Source organism: Zootoca vivipara, chromosome 3 (assembly GCF_965207765.1).
Source record: "Zootoca vivipara chromosome 3, rZooViv2.hap1.1, whole genome shotgun sequence".
Classification (NCBI taxonomy): domain Eukaryota; kingdom Metazoa; phylum Chordata; class Lepidosauria; order Squamata; family Lacertidae; genus Zootoca; species Zootoca vivipara.
The window spans coordinates 62,933,744-62,961,531 of record NC_142586.1 but is presented as its reverse complement, the minus strand read 5'-3'; the positions used below and the strand labels follow the sequence as shown (position 1 = coordinate 62,961,531).

The following is a 27,788-nucleotide window of genomic DNA, read 5'->3' as shown; positions in this document are numbered from 1 at the left end:
CTTTTAAAAAGGAAAAACCAAAGGAAGTGGAATTTGTGTGCAAGATAGTTGTGCATAAAGCAATTTTCCTTAACTAGTCAATAGATTTTAGCTACTGCAATCTAGTTTCACTAGTATGGACTACTGGATAACATTAATTAAAATGCAATACAGAACTGGATAACATGGATTAAATTGCTATTCCAGCTGGTATCTCTCAGACATCTTACAAATAAAACAGTGACTTAATTCAGGAGGAACTACTCCAGAGAACTATGTTTGGTCTAATTTTTCTCTTTGTGGCAAAGGATAGATATTTTCCATCACACTACTTCCCAAATATGTTCTTTGACAGCAGTTTGTGGTCTTTTGCTACTATATGGCCTCTAGTACTGCCAGAGTTTAGCTGTATATATTTAGCTTGGAATATTAGCACACAGTAGCAGCACTACCACCAGGTTTTGTGCTAAGTGGGAGACCTCTGGTGCGGCCCTGTCTCTCCCATATATGCACAGGCAGCTGTTCTTTCCTTGCCTATGTGTGGGACAGCAGCAGCATCCTTTCTGGTGGACTCAGACAGAGGGCAAAGGAGTTGAGGCCAGTTCCAATGCCTGCAGGGCTGGGAATCAATGCCCAATACCTGCACAGAAAAGAGGCGTCCACACAACTGCTCAGACAACCACCAGCAATTTCTCAGCAGTTGCTGGGCTACATGCGACATAGCCTTGATCAGGCATCCCCAAACTGCGGCCCTCCAGATGTTTTGGCCTACAATTCCCATGATCCCGAGCTAACAGGACCAGTGGTCAGGGATGATGGGAATTGTAGTCCAAAACATCTGGAGGGCTGAAGTTTGGGGATGCCTGGCCTTGATCATCCAGGCACAGAGTAATCATCTAGGTGGTGGAGATGGAGATAACTCTTCATGTTAATGTGGGATCATAATGTCTGGTGAGACTGATGGCTTGGACAAGGGAAAGCCCTCCCAGTGCAGCAGGCATCCATGGCACTGGGCAAGGAGGTGGGGGCAGAGAAGAAAGGAAGATATGCTACAAATAATTCCTGCCTGTTAAGCTCAGGCCACTAGCATGGGATCCATGAGCACAAAGGCACATCTTGCTTCAGCCCCACTCGGCTAGCCTCAAAGACACTTGATCCAGCCAGGATGTTCTGTGCCACATTGCTATTACTATGTCACACAGGGGGATGGTGCGGTCAGGCTGGGTCATTCTGGGAGGCTGTCTCTATGATAGCCAACCTCAAGAGCCAAGTTCTCTCACAGCAAGTCTCAAACTTAGTGCAGGAGGAAGCAAGCTCAGTGTTGGTTCCAATCAGTTAGCAGCTATCTGCCAGAGCAGCCAGTCTAGTCATGGCGATCTCTGAGGCTGGAGGGCAGGCCAGCCATTTGCAGGGCCAAACACAGTGCAACTGCCATAGGCCAAGCCAATAAAAGCAAGAGACTTTGCTCTAGAAGTTGCCACACCAATCTCAATGTTGGGTAGCAAGAGGGGTGTGGGGTGTGCACACACAGGGCAGCACCTTCCCATTTTGCCTCAGGTGGCAAAACAGGACAGGCTGCTTCTGGATGGAATGAGGCATTCCAGGGTAATTTATGAAGCCCACAGGTAGAATCTAGTACAGAAAGACAGAAAATGAATTCCTAGAAGTACCCCATCTCAATGACAAGATCATAGCCATGCCGTCAAGGTCCTGAGCCAAATAGAACAGGAAGCTGATCAACATATGCCAGAACTGAGTAAGCATACCTCTGCCAGGTAGCAAAATTTATTCACATTTAACTTGCGATTCCCAAGAGGCAAATGCAGGCCAGACAGAATACATAAATTTTCTTCCTGTGTATGACAGACAGGAAATTAAGCAACTGCCCACACCAGTTAGGAATGAGTGTTTTGCTAGGTTTTCCTTTTGCCCATATCCAAGTGGAATCTGTCAAATGACAGGAGCAGTGTCAAGCCCAACAGGTTCATTTTATGCTCTGCATCATTAAGCATGAGACCTATAAAATTATTGTTTTTTCCCCTGCCCCTGATTGCTAGAACTTGTAACAAATGGCAGAGTGAATACTGTACTTTTGCTGTCCCATTAGAGCAAAAACCAGCCAATCCCAAAATTGCCCCTTTTATGGTTGTTGTAGCCACCTGTTCTTAAAACATAGTTGTTCAAATCTGCTATATTTTGGCATAAAGTTAGTGAATTTATGACACTGTGGTAATATTGATAATCTGAGACAAAAGACCATTTCAATTCCTCAAGACATAATGAAAACCTTCAAATCTGTAAAGCTTAAATATGTTAAGTTTTTTTTAAAACAAATGAACATCCTCCTTTAAGACTCTTGCTTATGTTACTCTAATTAAGTAAGGGTGGCACTGATTACTTTCATTTTAATATGCAAATACTGTTTCATTTCAGCCATGTACCTCCTAAAATATCACCAATCTCTGTTCCATAAGAGACATTCCTTGAGGTTGCTAAAAACTGAAAATAAGGTAGAACTTTGGGTCACTATCTGTCCCAAACTCCACAGATAGCCCAGACTATGTCTGGATTGTCTCTTCCCATGCATTCTTTTAATAGGTACCTGTGCACTGACAGAAGAGGAAAAAATAAATTACAAATGGTAGAATTTGCTGATCAGGACAATCCAGAGCAACACGTGCACTACAACACACTGATGCTCAACCACTCACAGATTTCCCGATTCACTACAATGGAAGAAAAAATAGCTCTGTACCACCATTTCTTTGCATGCCTGGGACTTACCCTTCAATAAGCTTCTGTATGCAGGGGACCACTATGTATGAACCCACATACTTTAAATGGATCAGTGGAATTATAGGAAAGGAAATGTATTTGCATAGTTAAGAAACTCTAGCATCTCTTATTCTTATAAAACAAAACGCTTCAGTCTTAGTTTTACCACTTTTCCTAATAAAATAGAAACAAGTTATGCCTATAAATGTGGATCTTGATGTTTGTCCTGATTCAAATTCCTTTTGGTTTTACTGTTCAAGTTACTTTTGCAGTCCTTGTAGTATAGGAATCTTAAAAGCTGTTTACCCTGTATCCTCTTCTGTACGCTCCAGAAACTCTTTTAGACTGGAAAAATGACAAAGTGGAATCATCATTCCAGATGCATTTATTTCATAAAATCTTCCTGCTGGAACAGAGAAGATGGTTCTCAGGGCCCTTGAACAATACAGTGGGATCCTTCCTGCTTTGCCTTTGAAGAGTAACAGCATGTGTCTTTTGGCTTTTGTGGGCCCACAGAACACAGCATACTTAACATTCATAGAAACACATTGTGGGTCTAGTCTCATCCTGGAGCTGGCTGGCAGTTCTGTCACCCTGAGTGTCCCAAGAATGAGTGGACTACTCAAAACTAATTTTGTGTTATTTTAAGATGTTTTCTTGAAACACAAACAGAAATATAAACTGACTGTTGAGCAGCAGACTTCATTTAACTTGCCGAGAGACACTCTGTGTGGGTTTGGCTTCACTTTGCAAATATGGATGAACTTTTGAGAACATCTGCATCATAAGCCTCTCTAGTACAGACTTCTACTTCAGTAGTTTGTTAAGATCATGAGTATACTTGTAGATATCTATCTACCTACTTTTCTACATATACTTTATGTACACATACAGACGCACACTTTATAAAAACAAAGAAGTGACATGGAGTAATTTGGCTTCACCCGCAGAGGCATACTCCATTGTCTCTCGAGACAGATGCCAACAACAATACTAGACAATATTAGTAATGCCCACAGTTCTTTGAGCAGCCTCTCTAGTTAAACATGCATCTATCATCAATCCTCATTGATGTTCCAGAGAATGACGAAAGTTTATATGGGAAGAGACTCCTTCCTGCTCCAATTGGCTACAACTAGTTCAACAGAAATCAAATAAAGCATCCAAAATATATTCCTCAGATTCTCCATTCATCACATTCCAGTTCTTAACTGCCAGTGTGTTTCAGGGGGAAGAACTCCAAAAATTATCTTGTTCTAATAGTCAAAAATTTTATCTGGCTTCTCAGTTTAAACCAGTATCCAATCTCAATTTTCAGCGAATAGATATCCTGTAGCTTATTTTATTTATTGTCTTTTTAAAACCCAAAATAGCTTCCTTCTCTTAGCTCTTCCTCATTTGATTTCCCCTGCATCCTGCATTCCACTCATGGCCTTATAGATCTGTATGTTTATAAATTGTAAGGGTGTTCATATTCTGCTTTACTGCTGCATTCTTTATATATGTATATATTATAAAAAATGTAACTTATTTATATGGTTAAGTCTGAGCATATTTTTCTGCTTTACCATGTTAATGGTTCATATAGTAGAGTATTAAATTGCCACGAGCGGCATTAAATGTAACAGCTATGTTAAACTTGAATAAAGCAATGCAAATAGAGAACAGATTTCTGAAATGGGCAAACAAACTTTCTTTGCCGAATCAGACATTCCATTGCAAGAACCAGTCATGTGGCGTTTAAAGCTACTGATAATTTTAAAAAATCTCTTGAAACTACTCACCCAGAAACATAAAAAGAGCTACAATTTCCCTCTTCCCCTCAGGCTGCAGAATTAAAAATCACATCAATATATTTCTGGTGAAGGAGCATTCCAGTAGGGAATTGTAGGACCGCTAGAAGTTGTCCCAGTTGCATTCGTACATAAAGACATTTAAGCACATTCCATGCATTTCAGATTTGAGGGTCCAAAAGGGCATCTGGCTACACTGGCTTTAGAATGGGCCTATTCATTTTGTGGGCCTCTTTTCATTCCGAGTGGCTATTCAGCCCTACCAGCAACCAGTGAGCAAGCAAGCTGCTCAAGGATCTCAAAGTCAGGAAGTATTTGTCAATGTCTTCATCCAGCAACAGATCAGGAGTCACGATTTTGATTCAGACAGTTCACGATTTGTCACTTCTCCTGTAAATACCACCACTGCAAAAGAAACACAATCAACATTCCTTTTTGTATGCAGGAACTTTGTGGCACTCATCAGCCATGTCCCTGCCCCAGTTCATATTTCATCCCATTTTCTACATCTGTTTCCGTGACCATGGACTAAAAGTGCACATTCACAAAAACTCTGAAATAAAGCTACAATATTACTTATATTCCTCCCATCCCATGTTTGTTCATGTACCTGAGCACATGTCATTTCCGTTGTAAATAAATAGAATTAAAAGCAAAACACAAAATCAAAGATGTGCTGTGCATTTGCTCTTACTTTCTCTCATATCACAAAACTGTAAGGAAGAAAAAAATTTCTCAGCCTTTTCCAGTTCTGGTTTTCTTCAGCAAATATAGCAATGGAGATTTATAGTGTGTCTTTCTAAAAATCCAGTTATTTACACATCTACATGTTTGGAAGGAACAGCTAATTAGATTGTGTTACCCCTTTGTTTATACATAACTATTTTACCTTTTTATACCTTTTAGGACACTCCATATTATATACCGTAGTTACTTCCCAAAAGCAAATCAGCAATGCAAAGAGTGTTCAAAACTGTTCTTGCCAAGTCAGTTTAAAATGTACAAGTTTTTTTCCATAGGCTCACGTGCCGCAGAGCCCACGTTTTGAGTTCTAGGAAACACCGTACATTCTATAGAGTTAGTTAGCAAAATGAATTTGGAGGGTTCCTGATCTAAGACAAATGCCCACTTATTTGACTTGGGGTTGATATTATTCATCCATGTGTGTCACCTAGAATAACTTGGAAGGGAAGCTGGGCGCTCCATTGCTCCATTGCAAGGGGTTAGCCTGCCTATGATACCAAATAGTTATAAACTACGTACCTTGCATGTGTTTCCCATCTGTGCAGGTGCCAAGACATCCACTGCTGGCTGAGAAAGGTAGATATGCCTGTGAGCACATGGGAGTGTTTTCCCTTTCCGCAATCAGCACTGTGATAGCCCTCGTCAGCTGCATTGCTGGATTACCAAAAGAGTTATATTTTCACTCGAGTAGAATTATATTCTCCACTCAAATGGCTGTTCATAACATCTCATTAGGAAAATAAGAGTTGCAAGAGGAAAATTTGGATATCGTTGTTAATGATCAGGCAGAATAGTGTTAGTGTCAGCTGGAAATAGGGATGGATGAATCTGTCAGTTTCAGTTTCTTACAGTCCCGAATTGTTCAAGTCTTTAGCTCAGTTCTCCAGATTTCTGTTTCATAGAAACATAGAATTGTAGTTTGTGATTATTAGTTTTAAGTCCTCATGAAAATATGTCAGCATTTTAGTGTACATTTGTACTAACGTATGCAACTTTGCCCAATATATACATAACTGTATGTTCTTTTCTGAAATAGGCATTTTATGTGCACTTTCCCCTAATACAGATTTGGGCTGGGGTATTGTTTGTTGTGGGGGAGGTTGTTGCTGTTACTGATATTACTTTTTAATCTTTATTTCAGATCTTATCCTAATTAATGTGGAAATTGTTTAATTTGGATGTGTACTTTTTGATGTCTTTCTTATTTATTAGTTATGACTACTTTTGTTATTTTTTGTAATGACATAGTTTTTTTTAATGTTGTAAGCCTCCTTGAGCATGGTTTGAACTATGGATAGGTGGTATACAAATAAAATGCATGTGTACACACTATTTAGAGAATTTCATATCTCAAAGGAGACGTGCATTTCCATTTATGCGGTGAACTGGATTTCCCCTCATTGCTAGTTAGAAGTAACTGTTTAGCTAAAATTTAAGTACAGCCACCCTATCATGCCTTTCTTGTGATCACTTTCTCCCTTCAGCCACAACAAACTTAAATTGCCACAGGTGTAGAAAGCAGCTGGAAAGGATTACCTGGTAATCTGTGAAGAATGTAGTATTGTGGCATGCATTCATTCAACTTACTCTCATTTGTGCCACAAAACAAGAGCTTAGAAAGTCATAGTGTTGCTGGAGTCTATCGTACTGTAATTGATTTAATAAAAATACATAGGTAATCCCACCTGATGTCACATGGTTGTAAATTCACTTTCAGCATTTCAACATCACTTCCAAATTTCCAACAGTCATTTCACATCCACTTTGGTTCAGTTCCCCCCCGCCCCAGGCTCTCAACCTGTGGTCATTGTCAAATGTACCAGAAATTTTGGGCCACTGTGTGCATTAATGGATGCTCAGTGGCAGGGCAAACGGAAGAGTCTCAAAGTAGTTGGTTTATGCTAAATGTGTTGCATTCAAAAGTGATCTGGTTACACGAGCCATTCAACATAAATTAGTTGTAATCCAGATGGAGAGGGGTGGGGGACGCACAGGCCAACTTTGACAGGTGGGTGGAGCTATTTGTCTGTCAATTACCTGATATGAGTTGTCCTGCAACTGGGCGCTGCAGCACAAAGAGCTTTGCTGCTCCAACAACACCAAGCAGATTTCATTGAAACTGCTGCTAACCCTTTTGGAATGGGAACCACTGGGTTTTACTGGAGGAGGAAGGCACATTGGAGTGGCCCACACTCACCTTAAGCTCCTGATGGTTCCTGTCCAGCCATGTACCTACTTCACATGTGGCATCAGCTGTGGGGCAGGTGCTTGTGGTTTGAGGGAAATGAACTTTGGCACCAAACAGGGTAGCTTGATGGGCTAAATTTGTGCGGCCCACCCCTGCACTAAACAACGTATTCTAATCTTTCTGAGGGCAGGTGATTCACTGATAACATGTACCCAATGAAACAACATACACTAAGCCAGGCATCCCCAAACTGCGGCCCTCCAGATGTTTTGGCCTACAACTCCCATGATCCCTAGCTAACAGGACCAGTGGTCAAGGATGATGGGAATTGTAGTCCAAAACATCTGGAGGGCCGAAGTTTGAGGATGCCGGCACTAAACAGTGGTGCAGCTAGCAATGTCAGACCCTGGATTTACCACCCAGCAAGGTGGAACCACAGAAATAATCTCCTGGTTCAAGGATTGCTGCCACTTACCAGGATGGGTGAAATGGGGACGAGATTGCGGTTGTGCAAGCACACTGCAGAAGACAACCCAGGGGTCCTGTGGGTGTTCCTGTGGAACTCTGGCCTTGCTGCCGCCGATGCTAACTGCATAAGCTTATCAATAAACACCATTTTAATGTAGAAGAAAAATAAAAATTAGCCTCTGTAACCATGAACAAATTTGGCTGCCCCTCCCCTTACTATAGAATGTGTTTAAAAGTAAGCAAAATGCAAGGATGCTGTGGCAACCAGTGCCAGACCAGGTGGGCCTTGGCATGCCTATGCAAGCCCAGGGGCTTATGGTGAGCCATTTGCTACTGCCATCATCTGCAGCTGGGCTTGGGGGGAATCTGGGGAAGCCCTGGGTGCAGGACCTGGATTTTGGCCTGAGATCCAGCCCTAGCTGCATCACTGACTGTAAATAGGCAGTGAATCACCCTCTTGAGGCCTGTGTCAGCGGTGTGAGCGGAGTAGTAGCTACTATTTCCGAAGTCATTGTAAAGAAGCTGGGCCATTTTATTTTTATTTTATTTTTAATTTGTCAGCCAACAGTCTGAACTCCGTTATGGAAAGGGTTTTACACATTCTTTTCTAGTTTCCCTGACTTTATGTATCTTTAAAAATAAACTGTGGTGTAACATTACATGCATACTCATCAAGACACTTTTTCCATTCTTGTCCCTTCCAGAAAGATATATTGTTTCTGTAATTTATTCAGCAACAGATCCATTGCTGCTGCTTTGTTTTGTCTACTCTTCTTTCTCAGATTTATCCCCCAGCTTCATCCTCTTACTTTAACACACACACATACCTGTCTCTACCTCTTTCACTGGATGTGGGCAAGACCGTAGACCAGGCATCCCCAAACTTCGGCCCTTCAGATGTTTTGGACTACAATTCCCATCATCCCTGACCACTGGTCCTCTTAGCTAGGGATCATGGGAGTTGTAGGCCAAAACATCTGGAGCGCCGCAGTTTGGGGATGCCTGCCGTAGACCATAATTGTACCACTAACGTCTTATTCGCCCATATGACTTCAAATCTGATAACCTTATTTTTTTCCACAGACCAAAACTAGCTCCATGGTTGTTCGTTATTATTTTTTACTGAGGGGGTGAATCTCTGTTTGCCTTGCTCTTTGTGACTCAATCTCAGGTGACCCTGAAAAGCTCACCTGTAGTCACATTGTAACTTAGAATTGCAATTAGCCCTCACTGGGTATCTCAGTTTAATCCACATTCCTAATATTTCCTACTTTCTTTCTGCCCAGAGCTCCCTTTCATATTAGATAAATACACAATTCCTTTCAAAAAAAACCAAACAAATCTGTCATTCCTTCCCTGTAATGCCCTAGTTTATTTATTTCATTTCATTTAGTAATTGCTTTCCATTAAACGTGCTGAAGCTTTTCAACAATAAAACCCATGAACAATAAATCCAGATATAAAAATAATGTCAAGTCCAATACAGATACAGACTGAAAGGCAGTAGTCAAAGTAGGACCAAGTCGTTGCTTGTGTAAACCCAAGGATTTCTCATCAGCAGAAATCCTGTCCCCCTTAACTCCCTACATCTGTTCTAGGGCTTTCCCCAAGATTTGGAGCCAGCACATGCAGGGGAAAGAGAGGGAGGAGAGTCTTGTTCTGTTAACCACAGCTATTCACTTCAACACCACCCTATATCTCCACTTAAAAAGAAAGGAAGATCTAGTTGTGTCCCAACGTCATGGTGGGGTGCTTTTGTTCACTCTCTGCCAGTGTCTTCGCCCTTACTGCTGGATGAACTGAATTCCCAGTTTGGTTTAATCCATAAATCAGAGTGGTTCTTAGGAAAGGCGGATTGTAAAAAGCAGCAGATTCACAAGAGGCACATGGCTAAGTGTTAGCGAATATGTTGCTCCAATAAGTGCCATGCCCCCTGCACCTTCCTCTGGCATGTAGCCAGAGTCCTGGGTCTGGGCAAAGAAACAGGCACTCCCCAAGCTCATCCCATTCCTCCTCAGGATCCAATCACCCCCCCCCCCAAAACACTTCCATAGGACTAATGACAGCCAGTTAGGTATAATGTCCTGCCAGGGTATAGGTACCGGTAAGTTGTCCTAGACATTAGGGGACAAGCAACTCATGGTTGCTGGTTTCAGTGGTGGCCATATAATGTAACATGCGATTCCACCTTCACAATCAAGACTACGTACACACATACCTTTAAAACCCATTCCTTCCCTCAAATAATTCTGGACAATGTTGTTTGTCAAAGGTTGCTGGGAATTGTCACTATGTGATGGGTAAACTACAATGCCCAGGATTCTTTGAGGGAAATGATGTGTTTTCAATGTGCTTTAAAGGTATAGTGTGTACACAGTGCAAACTACTCTACTGTTACATAAGGTACAACTTTTGACCAACTTTGACCAAGAACATTTGTATTTATCTAACTACTCTTGTCAGTGCCCTTCAATTCATCAGATTTAACCTCAACACCAGTCATCACTTGCAGCCATGATTCCTGCTGTCTTCTGTCCTTACAAAAGGAGAAAGAGCAAGTTATGGTTTGGAAAGGGGAGAAAGTTGTTGAGAAGATAGTTCTTTAAGCCACTTCAAACATCCTTGAATATTATCAGCTTTCTGAACTCCTGGCCAAATTTGGTACAGAAACCCTGATTGTCCTACGGGAAGATCAACGTAAGAATTTTTGTTTTGCTTTATAACTTATAATACACACAGAAGGAGACATGGAGATAGAGACTGCCTTGTCTCTTATGTCCCATCACAAACTAAGTTCAGCCAATAATGCTTCCTTCAGGCCAAATTAGATATGCAGGCAGCTATGTCCCTTGTTTTTCTTTAGCTCGCTAGGAGAGCCAATTCTCATCACAAAGGCAGCATGCAGGTAGAGAAGCCCTACCTCTTCACTCTCCTGCCACAGTTGGAATTTAGTTTAGTTATTAGCTGCCTGGGGCCCCAATCTTTGTTCTGATGGTGGTAGGTGAGTGAAAAGCCTTCCCTCCCAGTGCTGCCCTTGCAGTCAGAACCAGGCTCTCCCATGCCTGTAATTAGCTGAGGAAAAACAAGATACATGCTACATCCATATTAAACAAAAGTCTAGTTTGGCCCTTGGTTCCTCACCCAGCCACTGTGTTCATAAAAGTACAGAACACAAGAGGTCATGACTGTAGGAGCCCATTCATGGCCAAGGTTTAATCCTCTGCACGAGGACTGTAAGACAATATGATATGAGCTCTCTTTTGGTGGCTGGGGTGTTTTCCTAAGCAACTGTGGAGTTTTAATTTGTTATACCAGCCTAGAGCCTTCAGGGAAGGTGGGGTAGAAATGTAAAGAAATCAAATGTCACAATTAAGCAGCAGGCTATGGGGAAAGCCAATTTTCTCATTAAACGAATGTAGTAATTTCCTAATTAAACTTTATCAATGCTTATGAAGACATAAAGAGTGCTGTTTGCAGAGTTTCTGAAATATGTTTTCAATTATTGTTGTGATCAGGGCTCCCTCTAGTGTGCATAGAACCAGTTTAATATTTTTTTTAAAAAAGGAAATTCTTATAATAAAATCAGTATCTGTTAGATTTTTGACAGTCAAATATCTTATGTGCACTGTTCCCATCCACATCCTTCCCCCACTCTCTGTATCCACTACATTAACAAACATTGTTGTGTGTCGTAGGCCCTGTACAGATCAGAGAGTCATACTGTATTTCCTTGACCAGAAAGACAATCTACATAGATTACAACTAAAGGTTGGGGAGATCAAGAGCAGGAAATGCAAGTCGGTTATGGGAGACTGCTCTGTGGTTACCAGTGAAAGGCTCTGTGGAAATCTTTTAGAGGGCAAGTGTTTCAGGCTGGAAAAAAAGTTGACATTGATCAGAATCTCTGGAGATAAGACCTCTGCAACATGGATCTGAAATGATGTACTTAAGACTGGAATTCATAGTATCTACTGCTGACATTAAACAAAAAGCTCTAAAATATGTTTGGTATATGACTGTGAAATAACTTTGTACTATATTGACACTGACAGTACCTTATTTTCCAACAGTTCCATTTTTGGAAATAAATATGTGAATACATAAAGGCAAAATAAAAATGAAGTGATAAATTGTTCCCTGAGCCATCTTGCTGAAAATAATTGCTTCCCCTCTTAACAATCAAAGCCTCTGTGACCCAAATTTGGGATGCTCCTGCCTCCCCTCTATACAGGATGTTGGAACACCAAGGGGTAGTATAAACAGACACTTCTCTTGAACTTTTGTACAACATTTTCATGGAATGAAAATTCAGACTCTTAATTCTGAGATGATGTATACCAAAGGTGGGAATGTGCATGGCAGGAGAAAGAAGAGCCCATCTTTTGGAGAAAAAAAGAAACAACATGACTACAGATTCCCCCCCCCAAATGATTTAAAGTCATGGCAGTGGCTGAATTTTACTGCTCACTGTAAACACAGTGATCCAAGACAGAATTGCAAACTGCCAAGTGGCTATCAAGACTAAAGAGCCCATTTGTCCTTAATACTTGGCTATTGATTTGAGATAATGGGCACAATCCAGGCTTCACACCACAGGGATGGGCTGTGCAGATGTGCACCATCCCACATGCCAAACAAACCATAATCCCTAGTTATGCAAGTCTGTCCAACTTTGCACATTTCACTGTAAACCATTAACTATGGTTTCCTGTGATGTGTAAATATCATGCACTATGGCATGGTATAGAAAGCACGATTAGGTTGCATACAGTTTACCGAAACTTAACAGAAATCTACTTCCATGTAATTATAATGCAATCCGAAGTTACTATAAAGTATTTGTTGCAAAATGTATATTTATTGTTAATATGAAACATTTCAGAAGGAAAATTGGACATTATTTAGGGAAATGAAAGACCTTAGCTATTTTCCTTTGACTCAAAGAGTATTGTTTTGGAAAAAGAGAGTTGGCTGGACAATTATTCCTTCTGCCTCCATGATGAGGAGACATATGCAATGCTGTTTGACACTGTGATATTTGTAAGACAAAGTTAAGGTCAAAGTTGCTGAAAAGTTTCCAAATTCCAGTGTGGTTTATCATAAAGAGCCTACTGCTGCCGAGGCTTTAGTCAGTTCAAGCTTCTGTCTCAGATCCATGAATCCAGTCGTACACCCACACACATACACTCATTTGCCAATAAAAATCTGGAATATTTTTCAGGTTTTTTAAAAATGAAATAAACGGTTTCTAACAAGTTATTCCTTTATATATAATCAATTTTCATCCCTACAAGGGACATGATTTTGGAACCATAAAGATCTACCAAAGTTTTCAGGACAAATACATAAAGATAATTTTAAGACCATGCCCGAAAGGGAGATTGGCACCCATACTTTATTACTTCCTCCATTGCTCTTCAATAGGGCAGTGCTGTCTTCTGGACTGAGCATAGAATTTGTTGCCAGTTTTGTTCTATTCTGTGTCCCACAGAGCTATATTCTTGATTAGGATTATGCATGGGGATTTCCTTTTTGTTTTTATACTGTTTGTACTGACATTCAGGTGTTTGGAAAACCGTTCAATGGAATGATTAGTAGAAATATCCATGAGTCACCAAGAAGCTTCCCTTTACTCCATATCCTCTTTCACCCACTACAGGGACCTTGTCTACTTGATTTCAGAAACTTATATTAAGACTGGGAATATTGCAACTACTGACAATCTAGCAATGTAAGAATTCTCAAACCAGATAAAAAGCAAACACAGACGTACCCCATTATTTATTTGCATTCTGGATGCAGGAATTACTGGTAGTCATCTGCACAAACTCTGTGTCAATCTGAATAATCAATTACATTCAACAAAGATGCAGTTGTCTGTATTATATTTTTAAGTAAGCTGGTTTAAGCTATGTATTATAATAAGCAATTCATATACAAATTCTAATATCATGCAGCAGAGGAGCTGTTTTTTGAATGAATTTGAGTGTGCTGTGATAATTTCTATGAAAATAGGTGCACATGTTCAGGTGTTAAGTAGGCACGTTTATATTATAGATTGTGTTCAGGAGGAACAATTTTAGTTGAGAGTGCCCAAATGTTGACATTAATTGATCTGATATCTTCAGATGCTGAAGGGAATGAAAGCTCATTACAAATAAATTGAAAGAACATAAAATGATCTTTAATTAAAACGAATAGCCATTAAAAAAAAATCACACCCAGCAATTCCTGCATTATTCTTATTTAGATTACTGTACTGTAATTATTCTCCAGTGAATGGATCCATTTTTACTCTTTTGGGATCGGGATGATTTCCTTTCCTGTTGCCAATATAGTTTTACATGATAGATGCACCATACATGTTTTTTAAGTGATAAAAAGTGATAATAATATTGAGTTGCCTATAAACATTTAGCCACTAATCTGCAGATCACTTGCTCTGAAACTGGGCATTTTGCATCACTAAAAGCTGAAATAGCACATCTACCAGCTGCCGCCGCTAGAGATATGTAGGTGAGGAACAAGGCCAACTTAAGAGATGTTAGCAAGACTTCAACTTAAAAAGAATTATTTAACTATATAAAATTTCTAAAACTATTCATCATCCACTCAGTTTAAGACACAAACTAAGAAAACTTGTCATGTGTACTCCCATTGTTTTCATATTAAATCACCAAGCAAGGTATTAAAAGACTGAAACTCATCATACAACCCTCATATTATAGAAAGACAAACACAAACAGAAGGAGAGAATGCACCGTTCACCCTTGCATATTACAGGCATTTATTAGTTTTCATGGCAATTATTTCCAAATGTACTTTTGTAGGCAATAGGCAACAGTACCAGCCTAAATTCAATGTAGATTCTGGTTGCAAAAAAGGAATATGTATTACTCTTTTAAAAAACGCTGGAAGCCTGTCTTAACTGCTTTTATTGGTTGGAACCTGTTTATCTTAAAAGAGTACAGTTTTGATTTCTGGTCTGAGTTATCGAATTCTACCACAAATTAATGCAATTCATCACAAAAGCCACGTGGCACTCAAGACGCTCATATAAACTAAAGTATATCAGATGTACCTTTAAAAGAAACAAGGACATTCATGGGTTCACAAAGTGAGTGCATTTTGGAAAACTGCAATGCTATTGTATCTCTTCATAAATAAATTAAACAAAATGTACCATTTATTAATGTGATTTTGGAATTCAAAGCCATTTTACCACCATTACAGCATGTTATTTCTTGTGTGCTTGTGGTTTGACGCACACACTTCTTTAAAGTTTAGCAAGTTGCCTGAGAACTATGGACAAGGGGAGCATTGAGCCTGGGTATCAAATATCACCACACCCATGTCTATGTTAACTAGTAAAAAGCAATGCTTGGGTCAAAGCTGTTACCACTATGCATTAAAAATTATTCCACAACAGCAATAAAGCACATTGCCAGTGCAGTTTCAAATATTCACTGTATTTCTCATATAATTAGAAAAGGTTAGCTTTTGGGCCTTGTGTCTCAAAGTAATTCAAGGTGTAGCTTAGTAATCTCAAAATAGCTTGCTTAAAGTAAGTGTGGCCTTCACCAATAAACAGTGCTTTATAAAATAATCTTTTCTAGGGCGATTCAAATGGAAAATGCTTTAACCTTTACATCCAGGGGAAAAAACCCACAGAAGGATTACTGGTTTTGTGAAGAACAGCACAGGCTCCAAATGGAAATATTAGCGAACTAAACATAAAAAAGTTTAGATGGATCTCTTATGGTTTAATATCAAAACATCAGTGAATAAGTTAATGAATATTTAATTCAAACACTGTTTGCTTTCATTTACATCTAACCTAATGTACATATATGCTCTGTTTTTTTCACATGTGCCCTGAACTGACCTTTTCTCTCTCACAGAGATTAACAAACAAGTATGGTGCTTCCTAAAAGGGTGTCATGGGCTGAAGGCTTTATAACAGTGATTTCATTCTAAAAAGAAAAAGAAAGAACCATCAAAATAAAATCATTTAAATGAACTCGTTTCCTGAGCAACTTAGAATTTGGAATGTGCTGAAAAGTCACAATAAATAAGTCAAACGATTAACAAACTTAAAGTGTGCTTTTAAGTCATTTAAAGTAAAATTATAAAATCTATTTCATGACAGATAAATGACCTGTTGTGTTAGGAATCTTAAAAGCTTATGTGCCAAATAAATTTATGAAGTACCTTTCTGGGAGTAGAGGCCAAGTTGCTTTGTACAAAAAATATACAACACTGAAACCTAGCAAGTAAATTACCCGGCAGCCTGTTCTTTTTAACATTGCAAAGTATTCATGAAGAAAATATTAAATAGAACGATAAAAATAGATTTAAGCAGCAGTGAAATTGCAGAGAAAGTGAACATGTTAAGTGACCCAGGACTCTAGAGACACGGATAAAATCTGATGTTTTCTTTTAAAAAAAAAGATAAAAAAGAAACCCAATATGTGAATATTAATTTGTTTTTTTAAAAAAGAAAAGAAATCCACAGTGTGTAAACTAATCATTACTCTTTAAATGTAATTTCATAGAAACCACTTAATATACAATGCAGCATCTTGGTTAATTATTATTTACTGTATTTCTTGCTCCCACTGTGTTCCTTCAGAGTAGTGCATTGGAACCACAATATTAGGACCTAACTAGCAACAAGATAATTCATCCATGTTGTCATTGAGCCTTAACACAATTATTTTTGTTCAAATCCTGATAGTAGCATAGTAAACAACAGAATGCAATAGATAATGGTGATTTACAATATTAGTTGATGCTCACAAGCTCTGAGAAGGGAATTTGAGAAATAAAACACTAGAAAAGAAGTAGAGCTCCTGATAAACCAGGCATCCCCAAACTTTGGCCCTCCAGAAGTTTTGGACTACAATTCCCATCATCCCTGACCACTGGTCCTATTAGCTAGGGATCATGGGAGTTGTAGGCCAAAACATCTGGAGGGCCAAGGTTTGGGGGTGCCTGTGATAAACCAAGAAACCTGTTCCATCCTATTTCATCCTAGCTCCCTATCAGAGATGCTTACTGTACTACTCTGGCCAGCACACATTTGAGTATGACAAAGACAACAGTAATTCCTTGCTCCTTTGCTTTAAGTCAGGCATGGCCAAACTTGGCCCTCCCAGATATTTTGGGACTACAACTCCCATCATCCCTAGCTAACAGGACCAGTGGTCTGGGATGATGGGAATTGTAGTCCCAAAACATCTGGAAGCATGCTTGCTTTAAGTTAAAGGAGAATCTGCCCATGCCTAGACAGTTGTTACTGTGAAACAGGGGCAGGGGTTAGAGTGGAAGACACTCTGTAAGGAACGCAGTAAACTTTCTTCGTATCTCTTAAATAAATCCATCATGGAATACACCTCATATCTTCTTAGTTTCAACAGTCCAGAAGATATGAGGCACATTGAACAGAGACTTCTAACTTCAGCAGGAATCTCTCTCAGCTGGAACCGAATCATGCATTTATGACATAACACGAATGTTCTTTCAACTAGAACATCCCACATTTTTGAAATGTTGCCTGACTATTTGTGTTCCCCTCATTTAGGGTCTCTGTGTAATAAAAGGACTGGGAATAATACGCTAAGGAGGATTTCTCCTTCTAAAACCTGAAGTAAAGTTAAGTGCCTTCCCTGCTGCCTAGCTTCCTCAGTGAAACTCCAAATTCTGCAAACATTTGCACTCCTAACTTTCATCGATTTTGAAAGGTGTTGGAACTTTGATGTACCCACACATTTAACAAGATAAGCTTAATTTCCCCTGCAATTCCACTTGGTTTGTCAACAATGCCCTTATTAATTTCTATGGGGAAAACATAGCCTAAATAGTATCCATAGTTAGTGTAGCGGCAATGCATTTCTTTCTTTTAGCACAACAGTATTCCCTGTTCAGATGATAATGCAAACCTCCAATACCCTGCTCTTAATTCCAAGTGATCAAATGTGACTGTAAAATATTCGGTATAAATACAGTACTAACAAAGAAAAACAGGTTTTGAGAAAACTGCAGATGACCTATGCTGTGATCTACATCACTCTGCCAAATAGGTACCATATACAGCAATATTTTACAGTGACAATGTAATTTGTAATGAAATGGCACATTTAAAAGTATGTCCTAGCTACTATGATCAAGGGAAACAAATATAAATTTAAATTTAAAGAAATAAACCCTCTCAAAAAGAGGTCTCACAATCAGTTCATCCTGGGGGGAAATGCTTTTAAATGCTGTTGTGCAGTAACTCACTTCCTTAAGGATTTTTCTTAATAGTTTATGAAAACTCTGGGTGCTCCAGCCAGTAGAGAAGGTGATGCTTGTATCACCTTCTATAGATATCTTCCAACCACTTCTCATCATCTTGCTCTTCATCTTCTGTTACTGGCTCTTCAGTTTCCAAAGGAGAAGGAATGGCAAATTCTAGTCTAGGAGAAGAGTTACTATTTGAAGATCGTAGTCCAAACTTGCGCTTTAATAGATGAAACTGCTCTTTGATGTAGTAGTAAAACTCATATTCATATCTCATGCGCTGGTACAGGATCTGAAGGGATTCTGGAGAAGGGACTGTCTTTTTCACTGTCACAGTTAGATTGCCGAGTTTCCTATGTTCTGTAAGAGAGTTACATAAAGAAGAATTTGGTCAAATATAGTCTGCTGAAATGTAAATAAGTTGTAAAAGAGTTTTATTTTATTCATTCATTTATTTATTTTTGGAATTGTCAAAACTTCCTACCAGTTTCCTTCTCCTGGTCATAAATGTAGGCTCTCAAAACAAATAGCTAAGTATTCAATAGACTATGGATGCTTTGAAACTGAAATTTTGCCTTTGTCTACTGGATATAAGAAAGCAAGTACTGAACTCACTGAGAGGATGAATTGAGGATGGTGGCTTGAAGAATCATTGGAGTGGGAAAGGCCCAAGAGCAGCAGAGCAGAGATACTGTAGCAGGTGTGCTAGGCTTTGTTTGTTGAACTAATACATGGCTCATTTTAACAGAACTACGGGTGTGACTCCACTTTCTTAAGGAAAAGCAGTACTGTATGCAGTTTTGTGGCATGGATTGTCACTGGATAGAAGAGTCCCACTGAAATCAATCTGAAAAGTTAATAATGATAACTTAACTGATATTAATAGGAACTAAGCGCAACTTACTTAATCTGGATCCAACCCAATAGTGGGGGTTGAGGGGAGTAGGGAGAAATGCTGGCCTGGATTTGTTGGCATTGTCTTAGGAGTCTCTAAGGAGTCTCTTTTTCTTTGAAGGCTGGCAAATTTTAGCAAAAAAGCCTGTACAGGTATGAAGTGAATTGGGAAATCCTTTCAATGACGGAAACTGAACAAAGCTGGCATACACATCAGGGCTTTTCGCCACATGTGTTTAGCACATAGATTTCCATGTCCAATACCTGAATGTTTTGTGGTCCAAAGTTGAGATATGTTATCTGATTTCCCAATGACATTTCCTTTCGTTAAAGGTAGCACCGCAGAGAAAGGAGGGCATGTGGATTAAGGTTGTGCTTTTCTCCACACTATTTCCTCAGTTTAAGTTAAACTGTGCCCCCACCCCTGGCTTTACAATGGAGTGGTGGCATTTGTGATCTGGGGGAAATGTACAAGGGAAAAGGCAAAACTTTACTTCCTCCAGAGCTGCAGCTCAATCTAAATTGCACACCAAAGTGACTGATTTTTTACAAATTTGTTGAACTAATACATGGCTCATTTTAACAGAACTACGGGTGTGACTCCACTTTCTTAAGGAAAAGCAGTACTGTATGCAGTTTTGTGGCATGGATTTACAAAAAGACAAGCAATAAGAGATTTGATTATGGATCCACTGTGTCATATCTAGTTTGGCCCTACTTTTTTGCCACTGTGTGCAAGATTTTTAAGAAATACCCTGTGTGACATGGAAAGAGAGAGGAGACACGACACTCCCACTGCAATTCTGTTTGGAATTCCAAACTCCTTTGCTCCCCTGCTACTTGCAATGGGAGGAAAGTTTCCATTGGCAGGCATGAGGCCCGATTCTGATTGGTAAAGGTTAAAGGATTGGCAAAGGGTTAAAGTCCTTCCTCCTTCCACATTCTGGATCTGGTTTGCCCCCTCCCTATTGATTATTCACTACACATGAATGTCATTAGCTAGTTGGACCCTAAAAGATTTCCATGGGAGCCATTTGAGAAATGAACTCTATATGACCATGAAGTCTTTCCAATGAGAAGTTTCATTCCATTTTAATTATTATGGGACATTTTAACCCGTTCCCATTTTCTTCCAATTCATTCTCAATATTGATACCAATTTTTTTTAAAAAATAATAATTCCAACCCTCTCTTGAAGAATCAGGAGAACAAACTATATATGTCTCTCGGCAAACCTATGTAGTTTATTTATTTTAAGACAAAGTCAAAACTACACCCCCCTTAAGAAAAAACTCCCTGAACTGTGGGCAACATTCACTTGCCATTAGAGATCTAGTTATACCTTGTGGCCTTTTTATTTTGTTTACATTACTTTATATTCTCTTAAAAGACTCTTTTAATAAAAATCCAAAGTAACTCACAAATTTGCTCCTCCAAGTTACCACCCCTGCTCCTCATCTATCAAATGCACATAATGGAAAAATTATGCATGGCTGGCTCTGGGCCAGACCAAACACTCAGAAAATGCTGTGTAAACCCAGCTGTTCCCCCAGAAAAAGGCTGGGGTGGGGGTGGGAGAAGAGAGAACTACACTTTATGACCTTCTAGCCAGTGAGCCATATGGAGGGCAACAAACTGCACTATTTACTTTTGGAGATTTTGTTTTACAGTGTTTGCTTTGGCTTTGAGATTACTTAGGAAAAAGTATACTATAGTACAGTGATCAGGAGGTCCTTAAAACCAACTGAAGCACAGTTTGTTTGTGTTTGTTTGTTTGTTTGTTTGTTTGTTTGAAACCAAGCCAAAAACAGGAGAGTGGGAAAAAATAAATAAAGCAGGATGATGACAAACATTTGTCATGCAAAGCCAAACACAAACCTTCCTTTTATATGTTACTAAGGTGCAAAACCAAAAGTAATGCTATGTTATATGCTACATATTTTGTTATGCAGCTAACTAAATGAACTTTGTAAAACTTTCCACAGCATGAGGGACTTTGAAGCCCACTGACACTCCGATCTTAAAGCAATTTTATTTACTTTAATACCAAGTCCTGCAATGGTGTGTGCTGCCATCAGGATAGTTCACCTTAAGCATTTATTGGAGCAGTCAGCAATTATGAGATAAAGGGAAGTTGCAGAAGCCTCACATTTATACAGGATTCCCAATGTTTATAGAAGCTCTACTCTCAAGATGGGCAATCTTGCAAGAAACTTGTTTTGAGAGGGCAGAGAAAATCCAGTCACTGAGCCTCACAGAAAAGCAGAATTATAGAAAAAACTTTTGTATAGCTGCCTTGCAGGATATCTTCAGGAGAAGAAAATGCTAAGGGGTAAACCCTATACAAATCCAGAATGGAGTCCCTAAGACAGTTGGATGGTGCCTTGCATGCCTTCTTCTGGCAACTCCTGCAGCCATGCTGGTCCATACGTATTGCTCTGCTTTGCTTTGGAGCACATCAGTGAGCCTGAGAGGGGGGTCTTGTTGTCTGGACAGCCCAGGATCGCCATACACACTGTCCTGGCTTAGGCCCCGGGGAGGTCACTTTGGTGCTGCTAACACAACTGTTTGGCTTCACCTCTGGAGGCACACCCCATCATCTCTTGAGACGGACACATGCCACCAAAAGAACTTTATGGAAGAAGAGTTTAATTGACAATGCATCAATATCTAACTTGTTCAGAATGAATATTGGCTACATCTATTCAGTACAAAGAAATTGCCTTGACCTTTCTAGTACATCAAAATTGGTATTCTGCTACAAAATGCTGAATGACAATTTCGATCTGGAAAGGTGACCTGTGTTCCTTCAGGCTGCTTCAAAGCTCCAAGCCAAGACTTCTGCATAGTTGTGGCTAACCTAATCCGATGTTTTACTTTGGTTTTGAAGAACCAAAATATCTGGCCTGTTTTATCAGGAATCAAATGGAAGTGGGAATTCTAAAGTTAATTATGCATTCAACCATTAAGTAGCTAATTACACCGCTAGTTAGAGCTTATCTTCTTCTCTGACAACCTTGACTATAAATTGAATGTGAAACTGAACTCACTGTAACCCATTCGAATCTGTGGTGTAATAAGGAATAAAATAGATGTTTAAAATAGGATCTTTGCTTCAAGCAATGCCTGATCGTTTGGCTAACATTTTAAGGCATTGCATTGGATTTCCCAAGAAGGTAATATACCGATTCATTTAGATTTAAAGAAATGTTCCTTTTTCACATGACTGTGTGAGCTAGAATTGTCTATGTGAAATACCTGAAGATGAAACAAATCCCAAAATTAAGGGAGTGTTTTGGAAAACTCTGGGACCTAACCATGCTGAGTAAACTGACATGATTATTCGAGTCAAGTATTTATTAAATTTATATCCCAGCCTTCCTCCAAAATACATCCAGGACGGCAAACAAGTGATTAAACAATACAAACATTTTAAAAATACATACGCAGACTGGTAAAGATCCCCACGTAAAAGGCTTGATAAAAGAGGAAGGTCTTCAAGCAGGTGCCGAAAATACAAGAGAAATGATACCAGTCTAATACTCAAGAAGGAATTCTAAAGGGTAGGTGCCACAATACTACATTGTGCAGAACGGACACAACTCCCATTATCTCTAGATTGCAGGACCAGTGGTCAGGGATGATGTGAGTTGTAGTCCCAACAATATCTAACTAGGGACTCAAGGTTGAGAAAGTCTGATCTATACAGTAACATTCCAGTTATGTAATAAAAACAGGAAACAAATATATCAAGCAGTAAAATAAAGACAATTTATCAGGTGGAATTAGCTTAAAGCAGCAAACCATTAAACATAAGCAGTATGGCACCTCCCTGACACCTTGAGCCACAGCCAGCAACTGTTGACAATATTGAGCTACAAAGACCAAAGCTACAAAGCAGCTTCCTACGTACCTAATCTGCAAATACAGTGGCCTGGTTTGCATGCTATTGTATTAGTTAGGCTAAACTATTGTTTGAATGTGAAGGGAAATGTACACATCCTGGTGCATGATGGAAATCATGGGTGTTTTGCTCCTTCCTCCATTCCTGCCACCAAAAACAAACCTCACTGGGTTGCCAAAACGAAACCCACAAGCCTGGGTTTGAATGTAGCACTAAACCAGACTATGGCTTACATCTCAGCAGCACAACAGCAAGAAGAGGAGCGCAGGGGCAACGTGGCTGTGATTGCATCAGCCTGCATCAGCAAGCTGCATGTTCACATTTTAAAAAAGCATTTAGTTTAGCTATCATTTAAAGTTTGGAAAACTCAGCAAGTTTGCCAGCAAGTTTGGAAAACTCAGCAATGGCCAGAGGATTGGAGAAGATCAGTCTACATCCCAATTCCAAAGAAGGGCAGTGCCAAAGAATGCTCCAACTACCGCACAATTGCGCTCATTTCACACGCTAGCAAGGTTATGCTTAAAATTCTACAAGGCAGGCTTAGGCAGTATGTGGACCGAGAACTCCCAGAAGTGCAAGCTGGATTTCGAAAGGGCAGAGGAACCAGAGACCAAATAGCAAACATGTGCTGGATTATGGAGAAAGCTAGAGAGTTCCAGAAAAACGTCTACTTCTGCTTCATTGACTATGCAAAAGCCTTTGACTGTGTCGACCACAGCAAACTATGGCAAGTTCTTAAAGAAATGGGAGTGCCTGATCACCTCATCTGTCTCCTGAGAAATCTCTATGTGGGACAAGAAGCTACAGTTAGAACTGGATATGGAACAACTGATTGGTTCAAAATTGGGAAAGGAGTACGACAAGGTTGTATATTGTCTCCCTGCTTATTTAACTTATATGCAGAATTCATCATGCGAAAGGCTGGACTAGATGAATCCCAAGCCGGAATTAAGATTGCCGGAAGAAATATCAACAACCTCAGATATGCAGATGACACAACCTTGATGGCAGAAAGCGAGGAGGAATTAAAGAACCTTTTAATGAGGGTGAAAGAGGAGAGCGCAAAATATGGTCTGAAGCTCAACATCAAAAAAACCAAGATCATGGCCACTGGTCCCATCACCTCCTGGCAAATAGAAGGGGAAGAAATGGAGGCAGTGAGAGATTTTACTTTCTTGGGCTCCTTGATCACTGCAGATGGTGACAGCAGTCACGAAATTAAAAGACGCCTGCTTCTTGGGAGAAAAGCAATGACAAACCTAGACAGCATCTTAAAAAGCAGAGACATCACTTTGCCGACAAAGGTCCGTATAGTTAAAGCTATGGTTTTCCCAGTAGTGATGTATGGAAGTGAGAGCTGGACCATAAAGAAGGCTGATCGTCGAAGAATTGATGCTTTTGAATTATGGTGCTGGAGGAGACTCTTGAGAGTCCCATGGACTGCTAGAAGATCAAACCTATCCATTCTTAAGGAAATCAGCCCTGAGTGCTCCCTGGAAGGACAGATCGTGAAGCTGAGGCTCCAATACTTTGGCCACCTCATGAGAAGAGAAGAATCCTTGGAAAAGACCCTGATGTTGGGAAAGATGGAGGGCACTAGGAGAAGGGGACGATAGAGGACGAGATGGTTGGACAGTGTTCTCGAAGCTACGAACATGAGTTTGACCAAACTGCGGGAGGCAGTGCAAGACAGGAGTGCCTGGCGTGCTATGGTCCATGGGGTCACGAAGAGTCGGACACGACTAAACGACTAAACAACAACAACAAAATCATTTAAAGTAACATGGATTTGTTTTGCTGCTGGCAAATATATTGGCCCTGAAGATAAACCCAAGTGAACTCAAAAGAAACCTTATATTAGAATTGTAACAGAAAGATTACACCTTGAAGTAAGTTTTAGATAGCAAAATTACCACTGTATCAAACCAAAAAAATTAGATGGTATATTTCTATAAAATACTCGTTTCTAATATTAATAAATTAGTAGGGGGAAAAATCCCCTACAAGTCAGCATTTGTTCAGTTCTTTCACACATAAAAAACCTCTTGAGACAATCATGGCAGCAGGAGTTAATTTTCAACACAGAAACTACAGAATCCCCAAATAAAGGGCTTGCAATTTCCAGGTCACCAGGGCAAGGCTCCTTCTGCCAGTTTTTTGTTCAGCATCACAATACCATGGCGATGTAAGGCAGGACACCAAATTAATCACATGCTTTTATTTTGCTTTTCCCCTGTAAGTTCAGCGATTAACAGTAACATTACTGACAGTTACACATTAGGAAGAAAGTTCCCATTTCCCCTTCACTCAAGTTTGAACACTTCACAGCACTTATTATATATACTAAGTCTGAGGGTGGTCAAAGGCTGGGGACATCTGGCATTTAAAAAAGGAAAGGAGACAGACAGACAAAAGAATATCAGAATGGGAAATGAAACACTGTCTCTTTAAAGTACACTGCTTTTGACACAGAGCCCGACTTTTCTGGCCAACAGCCAGTAAGTTAGAATAAAGGCTTTCCTCAACCCGACCCTACAGGGAAAGAGTATCTACTGCTAAAAACTAAGACGTGCTTCAGAAAAGTAAAGTAAGCAAACAAAATGAAAAGAGGTGGGGGGCGGGGCAGGGAGATCCCAAAGTTTCGAAATGCCCAAGTGAAATCAATGCAGCTTTTTCCGAGGTTTCCTATGTCCTTTGGAAAGGGAATCCTTGGCTGTGTTCCTCACCTAGACTAAGATGAAACAGGGAAAAGAGGATGTGGGGTGTGTGTATGTGTGTGATCACCAGAGTTCTCATAGTCTTTGTACATCTCCAATGCTCTCTCTAGACTGGTGACTTTCCTAATAGTAAGGAAAATTGGGTTTTATGAATTACCTTTACATAGATCTTTCCAGCCAGTAGGAGGCCAATTTCCTATATCTGGCCAGTAGGAGGCCAATTTCTTTTTAAAATACAACCCTAGGAAATGTTGCTTCTTGAATGGTAAAATTACAAATTTCCTTTCATAGCACACACATCGCCTTTATTCATTTTAATTACAGGGCTAAATAATGTTTACAGTAATCATTAGAGGGCTGCTGAAAACATATCACTATTGGTGAGCAAATCTACACCCTATTGCTTGGGCTACATACTGTGTGGGCTACCACCATTGTGAATCTTCACATCCAGGCAAGCAGCCTCCGTCAATGTGAAATGTGTGGCTTGAGAGCGATACAAAAAGTGACAATCTGAGTATGGACAAGAAAGCTGTGGGGAATCACACAGCCAATGCTTTGTTTCTGATCAGCAGCTTGGATGGTGATGTCAATGGGCATTAAGACAGGAGTTTAACAAAATATTACTACGGGGAGAAACCTTCATTTGACTGAGGAAGTTGTTAAGGGTTGGTGGTGATATACCTTTTGATCTGTACTGTTTCAACCATCTCCTGTTCCTGGTATTTGCTCTATGGTGGAGGGGAGACTAGAGGGTGTGTGTAGGGCGTGTGTGATTTAGATTAGTACTGTACCTCACAGTGGTTTCTGGCAAAAATTGCTGTGTGAGCTGGATTAAGCGATCATGTTGTGAATGTCTAGAACCTCTTAGGTAACTTGTACACAGTGTTAGAAACTGAGATATGAAAGCTAGGAGCTAAATTGCACCTTAAATCTAGGCTATGGGCACATTCTTTATAACAAGAACACAAAGCTAAAAATGAATGAACTGCAGTTAAAATATAATGTTCATTTTTCTCATAGTCTAGTCTTTCCCCTGCCCACCCCCCTAATATTCTTAAGAGGGTCTCTTCTCCAGTCTTCAGAGAGTAGCTGGAAGTGTGGAGACAGAAAAAGGTCCTCCTTTTCTTCCTCTCTTAAGTTTTAATTGGAAATCTTAGGCGCAATACTGTGCCCAGAGCTCAGAAACTGCTTGTGCTAATCAAATTCCCTGTCACAAAATATGTCTAGAACAATGGGAGTTTTGAACACTGCTCATACAGAGTTCAATCCAAAATTCCAAAGATTCCAGCTCCATAAACAGGGTGTAACATCATAGATTCTGTGCCAGCCACCTTTTACATTTCTACTCATAAAGTTAATTGCACTCAGGAAGATGAATTAGTGCTGCCTTGACCCCACAGCAGGACTACCTGGAATTGAACCTGCCCATTAGGTTTGCACAGCTAGCCCTCCCAACTACACACAGGTATATTGGAACTCAGGTGTTTATATCCTCTACCCTTGCCTCCACAATAGCATTGCTATGTACTACTGAAAACCAGATGTAGAGAATCTACCCTTAGTTGGCTGCCATACAATAAGAAACAACTATTATTTCCAAATAAAAGGACTCTGGCCATTGTCCATAAAGTTTTCTCAGACTAAACTTCTTGAGGTGGCTGTCGTTTGTCTGCAATGTTGCTGACCCAGTCAAAACTAGGTGAGACAAAAGATTAGTAGCATGAACGAAAGCATCAAGCTAAACTTTGGCGGGGGGCGGGCGGAGAATAGCCAACAAGTTGCTGGTTGAACACATGGCTCTGCTTTAGTCATGCACTATTAACATGAGAAGGAAATGTCAGACTAGAAAGCATCAGAGCTTCTTCCTGATACAAGGAATCAACTTATTTAAGTTATTCCAAGGCACTGAGTGCCAACAGCTTAAATGTATCCCATTTATGCACGAGAGGCACAAAAGTAGAGATCAACTATTCCGACAAGAGTGTATTTCCAAGCAGCTGATTATCTCAGAAAAAAATTAATTTAAAGTGACATTCAATGAT

The 27,788-nt window shown here is 39.8% G+C and overlaps 1 protein-coding gene across 2 annotated transcripts in view; it reads right to left on the bottom strand.

Annotated features, from left to right (window-relative positions):
* The window catches only part of UST (uronyl 2-sulfotransferase), a 165,390-nt gene that overhangs the window by 21,694 nt on the left and 115,908 nt on the right, over positions 1 to 27,788 (bottom strand). The window contains exon 8 of one of the 2 annotated variants that reach the window (XR_015948989.1): positions 18,229 to 18,588. Coding sequence is in view for 1 of the 2 variants with exons in the window: in XM_035108790.3 (XP_034964681.3) it covers positions 18,302 to 18,588 (287 nt within the window). In the remaining variant the exon portion in view is untranslated. Of the gene's footprint in view, positions 1 to 14,710; positions 18,589 to 27,788 lie in introns of those variants that run through there. The other variant, XM_035108790.3, reaches the window with a different exon arrangement.